The 7434-nt window shown below is 41.4% G+C and overlaps 1 protein-coding gene across 10 annotated transcripts in view; it reads right to left on the bottom strand.

The window, feature by feature from the left end:
- Positions 1 to 893: 893 nt before the first annotated feature.
- Positions 894 to 7434, bottom strand: part of epb41l4a (erythrocyte membrane protein band 4.1 like 4A) — a 474019-nt gene continuing 467478 nt past the window's right edge. For 8 of the 10 annotated variants that reach the window (XM_085987237.1, XM_085987283.1, XM_085987274.1 and 5 more), the window contains one exon: positions 894 to 1692. In XM_085987237.1, the coding sequence (XP_085843363.1) occupies positions 1564 to 1692 (129 nt within the window). In that variant the 3' untranslated portion in view covers positions 894 to 1563. Of the gene's footprint in view, positions 1693 to 3228; positions 3376 to 7434 lie in introns of all 10 variants that reach the window. The other 2 variants (XM_085987245.1, XR_015078320.1) reach the window with 2 other exon arrangements.

Genomic DNA, 7434 nt, shown 5'->3' with positions numbered 1-7434 from the left:
CTCCTCCCCCCGTCTCTCCTCGTCCCGTCTCTCCTCCCCCCCGTCTCTCCTCCCCCCCGTCTCTCCTCCCCCCCGTCTCTCCTCCCCCCCGTCTCTCCTCCCCCCCGTCTCTCCTCCCCCCCCGTCTCTCCTCCCTCCCCCCCGTCTCTCCTCCCCCCCCGTCTCTCCTCCTCCCCCCCGTCGTCTCTCTCCCTCCCCCCCGTGTCCCTTCCCCCCCCCGTCTCTCTCTCCCCGTCTTTCTCCCCCCCCGTCTCTCTCCCCCCCCCCGTCTCTCTCTTCCCCCCCCCCCCCCGTCTCTCTCTTCCCCCCGCCCCCCCGGTCTCTCTCTTTCCCCCCCCCCCCCCCCCCCCCCAGTCTCTTTCCCGCCCTCCCCCTCTCTAGGTTTTTTAAATAAGATCCTCGTTTACAACTTGGTTCCTACCCGGTTCTGAAGTAACAATGAAGTAAATAGTTAAAAAAACTGGTTTCCACTGGTGCTGAATTTACATATTTAGATATATTTACTACCTGCCAAAATAATATGGTTGGAGAAACTAATTTGCTGATTATAATGCGTAATGCCCACACCACAGGAGATAGGCTCCATTGACCTACATTCACTTTAACTTCTAGAAAATATATTTTACAGTTTCATGTAGTGTGTAAGTTGCATCCAATATGCACATGATTTACAGAAGTACATCAAAATCGAAGCCTTTAGTTGCTATCTGAACAAGGTGTTACCAGAAACTAAATTACTGATGATCACCATCACCTAGCACTCAGCACTTATTTGTTCTACTTTTCTCTCGCCAGGAGATGGTTTGAAAAATCTATTCACTTCATTAGATTTTTATTTTGGTTACATATAAAGTGTGATCCATTTATAGTCAGCCCACAAAAGAAGCATCTCACACAAATGGTATCATTTATTTATTGACAACACTAGGGGATGGAATGTAAAGCTAAAATTTTCATAGGAACAGTCTACTGGCTGCACTAAACAAATAATACTATTAATGTGTATTGAGACATTAAGTACTGCATGAGCTATTCATTTGTAAGAGGAAGCACAATTTTTACTTGCATACAATTGAGAGCAATGTAATGGCAACGCTGATGTAGAAAGCATTAAATGCAGTAGTTAAACAATCCAGTATTACATAAATTTGTATGCTTTATATTTGTTCATGTGTATTGATGGTCAGTGTTTAATGAACATTTCAGTACATAAAGAAGTATAGAAAAATCTTGTATACCTGGTTTTAGAAAATATATTTTAAAAAAAGAGGTACTTCGTCCGAAAGTCTGTTGTCGGTATAATTTAGTTTCCAGTTACTTAAGACATTTGCGCTTGACATACTGAAAGAAGATCAAGCCTTAAAAAAAAAGTTTGGAATGTATAAGTCTGGAGGGTTATTTGAGATCAGTATAAAAACATGGTCATAAACTCCAGAAATAGGATGTGTTATAATAACAGTTTCAAAACAAGTTTTCTCTCAGGGCAATGTTATTGTGGCATGTAGAATCATCCATACTTCACAGCATGCCCAACGTTTTCTTCAGTTGATATTTTAAAGGTAATCAGGTCTCTGTCTTTATCCGTGGTGTCTGTATAGTTCTAGAAGTTTTAACACTGTATTTTGAATCCCAGTCATCACTTGAAGTTTGTGTCTTTCCTTCTGTTGTACTGCCTTCAGATTTATTCCTCTTCTGTTTATAGCAGAATTAAAAAAATATAGCCTTTTATTCATCTATTTATTAACATACAATTTTATACCACTAAATAGAAAATTAGTAACTTTGTTTAGGAGTACGATAATAGTTGTATTCATTTGATTTGTTAAATAAAAAGATTATGTACTACACCTTTAATTAACCTTTACTTGACTTAAGTTAAACTTTCCATATCACAAATAAAAATTCAAAGTGGAAAAATGGAGGACTGGCTGCATGAAAGACTGTACCTCCGACAGTGCAGCATTCTCTCACTACAGCAATGGACTGTCAGGCTAAATTTTAAGTGTGTGTTTCATCATCTCATATATGACTTCCTTATCCATTGTGTCCACTCTTATTAAATATTTTCTTGGCCAAAATGTTGTAGCTGAAGGGGAAAACAATTGTGTGCAACTAAAAGCAAAAACACATTCCAGGAAAGATTTCCTCTTCACTGTATAATGAAGTCATAAACATGTTCTTCAAACTTAAGTTTAAGTTTAAGATTTCTTTAGAAATAGTGAACCAAGTATTGAAGGTGGACAAATCCCCAGGGCCTGATAACATGCATCCTAGGGTACTGAAGGAGGTGGCCCTAGAGATAGCGGATGCACTAAGGATGATTTTTCAGAATTCATTAGACTCGGGAACAGTGCCGATGGATTGGAGGGTAGCTAACGTTACCCCACTATTCAAAAAGGGGGGTAGGGAAAAAGCAGGTAATTACAGACCTGTAAGCCTTACATCAGTTGTGGGCAAAATGCTGGAGTCCATCATTAAGGATGAAATAGCGGAGCACTTAGCAAATGGGGACAGGATAGGACAGAGTCAACATGGATTTACAAAGGGTAAATCGTGCTTGACTAATCTATTGGAATTTTTTGAGGGAGTAACTGGTAGAATAGATGGGGGAGAGCCAGTAGATGTGGTGTACCTGGACTTCCAAAAGGCCTTCGATAAGGTCCCACATAAAAGATTAGCATGGAAAATTGAGGCTCATGGGATAAAGGGGAAAGTTTTGGCGTGGATAGGGAACTGGCTGTCAGATAGAAAACAGAGAGTTGGAATAAACGGCTCATTTTCTGAATGGCAGGCAGTAACAAGTGGGGTACCACAGGGATCTGTCCTGGGCCCCCAGCTGTTCACAATTTACATTAATGACCTGGATCAGGGAGTCGGATGCAGCATTTCCAAATTTGCAGACGACACTAAACTAGGAGGGGGGGTGGGCTCAGAGGAAGAGACCAGGAAGCTCCAGAGCGATTTGGACAGACTGGGCGATTGGGCGGATAAATGGCAGATGCACTATAATGTGGACAAGTGCGAAGTTATCCACCTTGGGTGCAGGAACGGGAGGGCAAATTATTATTTAAATGGCAATAGATTGGGAGAGGGGGAAGTACAGAGAGACCTGGGTGTTCTTGTACACCAGTCACTGAAGGCGAGCATGCAGGTGCAACAGGCGGTCAAGAAGGCAAACGGTATGCTGGCCTTCATAGCAAAAGGGTTAGAATACAGGAACAGGGATACCTTGCTGCAGCTGTACAGGGCACTGGTGAGACCACACCTCGAGTACTGTGTACAGTTTTGGTCGCCTCATCTGAGGAAGGATGTTCTTGCCATGGAGGGGGTGCAGCGGCGATTCACCAGGCTGATACCAGGAATGGCGGGAATGACCTATGAGGAGAGACTATGTAGTTTAGGGATGTACACACTGGAGTTTAGAAGATTGAGAGGGGACCTCATAGAAGTGTATAAAATTCTGACAGGTCTAGACAGACTGGATGCAGAAGGAATGTTTCCCTTGGCGGGTGAGAACAGAACTAGAGGACATAATTTAAGGATAAGGGCTAAACCATTTAGGACAGAGATGAGGGGGAATTTCTTCACTCAGAGAGTGGTGAACCTGTGGAACTCATTGCCACAGAGGGCAGTGTACGCCAGCTCATTAAATATATTTAAGAGGGAATTAGATATATTTCTACGGGCAAAAGGGGTTAAGGGTTACGGAGAGAAGGCGGGGACGGGATACTGAATTAAAGGATCAGCCATGATCTCATCGAATGGCGGAGCAGGCACGAAGGGCCGAATGGCCTACTCCTGCTCCTATCTTCTATGTATCTATGTATCTATGTAAGTAATTCTTCTCCTTTAAAATGTGTGGCTGTGTTTACAAACCGATATAAAGTGCTGAAATGCTAATCATACGTTGTATAGATACTGATTCACATCAATTGATATCTGAGAAGCTATAGCCACAGGCAATGTGCACCATTGGAGTATCTGGAGAAATAATAAGGCAAGTAATCTAGAACAAAGTTTTGGATTTGCTTAACAACCGTGAGCTTTTTTTATAGATCAACTCCATTCAAGAGACTTGAACACAAAATCTAGCCCGACAGTCCAGTGCGTAGTGAGAGAGTGCTGCACTGTCGGAGGTACAGTCTTTCAGATGAGACGTTAAACCGAGACCCCATCTGGCCCTTCAGGTGGATGTAAATGATCCCATTGCACTATTCAATGAAGAGCAGGGGAGTTCCCCCGGTGTCCTGATCAATATTTATCCCTCAATCAACATCACTAAAACAGATTATCTGGTCATTTATCTCATTGTTGTTTGTGGGACCTTGCTCTGTGTAAATAGGCTGCTGAGTTTCCTACATTACAACAGTGAGTGACTACACTTCAAAAGTAATTCATTGGCTGTAAATCACTTTTGGATGTCCTGAGGTTGTAAAAGGCACTATATAAATACAAGTTTTCTCTTTCTTACTCCTAACTTTCTCATTTTTAACTTGTATCCCTTGTATTGGATACTGGTGTTGTACTGAATAAATACCTGAAGGGGGAAAAATTGCAGGGCTATAGGGAAAGAGTACGGAAGTGTGACTAATTGGATAGCTCTTTCACAGACACAGCACAGGCACTATGGGGCCGAAAGGCCTCCTCCTATGCTATATGATTCTATGATTTTTAACTATTATCCCTTAATTTTGACCCTTTACCAATAAACAATATGCTTGGAATAATTGTGCCAATACCCATCATAGTACTGAAAACATAATTTAGATGACTTTTCAGTATCCTCTCTGCCAAAGGAATTAGGTCAACTTTTTTTTAACCTGGAAGCTCTGGAATTCCCTCCCTAAACCCCTCTGCCTCTCTACCTCTTCTTCCTCCTTTAAGACGCTACCTCTTTGACCAAGCCCTGTCCTAATATCTCCTTATGTGGCTCGGTGTCAAATTTTATTTGATAACGCTCCTGTGAAGCGCCTTGGGACATTTTTCTACGTTAAAACTGCTATATAAATGCAAGTTGTTATTAATTGCTTACTGGGAGGTTAGTGGGCCTTGCATCATTGTGTGGATATATTCAAGGCCACTAATTTGTGATTTTCATTGGAAAATAGATGGATCCACAGAATACAATCCCCAAGCTACTAGCAAAATTCCCAGAAAATTCTGTAATTACACAAAAACAGAATTTAACTTTTTCAGTCACCATCCTGGATATATTGTGCTGATTTGAGGCAAATAGGTTATGTTACCATATTGGGAGTCTACTATAAACCACCAAATCGTAGAAAAAATTACAAAGATGGAAAGTGTAGGCAATTTAGAGATGTTTCCAGTTTTACCAGAGTTGTAATTATGGGAATTTTAGTTATCTAAAGTAGACTGGAATAAAACAAAAGTGGGAGAAGTTAATCAAACTGTACAAACAGCAAATGAGCTATGTTTTATAAATACGAGATAGTGTACAAAGTGAAGAGGTAATGTTAAACCTATACAAATCATTGGTTATGCTGCAGTTAGAATATTGAGGTAGCACTTCTGCTAGATTGCACTGGTACCAGAGCAATTTGCCTGAATTAGCCAAACCAGCGAAAAGATCAATGGAATTTTAAGCGCAAGTTACGTCCAGCGCAAATCAAGTGTTTGCGATCTTTTACGCTGGAATCCAGCCCCGTCCATAAAACTGGCCATGCCCCAGATCGAAATAATGAGCACAGCGGGTCTCCACCAATTGTGCCCTTCGAGGAGGCTCTTTAAATTAAGCTGTTATTTTTAGGTGCAAAGACACTAGTTAGTCACCTTTTAAATTTCTAAATATTAAAAAATATTTAATTTACTAAGAAATTGACTGGTGTACACCAATGAAACTGGTAAATGGTTCTATAGCGATTTTAAAGTCATTTTCAGTCATTTAAAATCAGGTTACTCACAGGTGGTGGACTAGATACTCTTAAAAATGCTTATTTTGTGATAAACCCATTTTCAGCTGTATTAATAAAACTGCAGCAGGTTACCACTCTTAAATATATCAAGGAATATTTTGTTAATGCAAGGGGAAAAAATAAACAATTACATTTTAAAACGCTGCCCGATTGCGCTGGTTCATGGAAGATTTTATGTTTGTGATGATGTAAATGAGTTTGAGCGGAAACTTGAACCATAACTTAACTTCGGAAAACCAGTGCAATTCCGAGCGCAACTTGCGCCCAGATTGCATCCAAAGTGGAAACCCTACCCCACTGTCCTTCGTATTGGCTGCCTTACTTTTGGAAGGATGTCAAGGCTATGGATAGGGTGCAGAAGAGATTCACTAAGACAATACCAGTGATGAGAGTATTTAGTTATAAAGAGAGGCTAAAGAAACTAGTGCTATTCATTAGAACAAAAAAAGTTAAGAGGAAATCCGATACAGGCAGTTAAAATGATGAGGTGTTTTGATGAGATAAATTTAGAAAAACTATTTCTACTGTCCAGTGAGTTGATAACTAGATGGCATAAATTCAAGATCATAACCATGCATGAAATAAGAACATAAGAAATAGGAGCAGGAGTAGGCCAATCGGCCCCTCGAGCCTGCTCCGCCATTCAATAAGATCATGGCTGATCTGATCCTAACCGCCAATCTACTATCACAGAACCATCTCCTGAATCTAACAGAATTAGACACACGAAATAGGAGCAGGATCAGGCTACACGGCCCCTGGGCCCGCTCCGCTACCCACAGGGCCATGTCCGATCCGAACCTAGACTCATGTCCAAATTCCTGCCCGCTCCCTGTAACCCTTAATTCCCTTTACTTCTAGGAAACTGTCTATTTCTGTTTTAAATTTATGTAATGATGTAGCTTCTACAGCTTTTTGGGGCAGCATATTCCATGGACCTACCACCCTCTGAGTGAAGTTGTTCCTCCTCATCTCAGTTTTGAAAGAGCAGCCCCTTATTCTAAGACTATACCCCCTAGTTCTAGTTTCACCCATCATCGGGAACATCCTCCCCGCATCCCCCGATCCAACCCCTTCACAATCTTATATGTTTCAATAAGATCGCCTCTCATTCTTCTGAACTCCAATGAGTAGAGTCCCAATCTACTCAACCTCTCCTCATATGTCCATCCCCTCATCCCCGGGATTAACCGAGTGAACCTTCTTTGTACTGACTCGAGAGCAAGTATGTCTTTTCTTAAGTATGGACACCAAAACTGTATGCGGTAGTCCAGGTGCGGTCTCACCAATACCTTGTACAACTGAAGCAATACCTCCCTATTTTTATATTCTATCCCCCTAGCAATGAAAGCCAACATTCCATTGGCCTTCTTAATCACTTGCTGCACCTGCATACTAACCTTTTGAGTTTCGTGCACCAGGACCCCCAGATCCCTTTGTACTTCAGTACTTTCCAGTTTCTTGCCATTAAGATAATAACTTGCTCTACGATTTTTCC

This window comes from Somniosus microcephalus, chromosome 1 (genome assembly GCF_052327205.1).
Source record: "Somniosus microcephalus isolate GS21.2 chromosome 1, FLI_Smic_1.0, whole genome shotgun sequence".
Lineage (NCBI taxonomy): Eukaryota > Metazoa > Chordata > Chondrichthyes > Squaliformes > Somniosidae > Somniosus > Somniosus microcephalus.
Note: the sequence above shows the minus strand (reverse complement) of the source record. Positions and strands in the feature narration are given on the sequence as shown.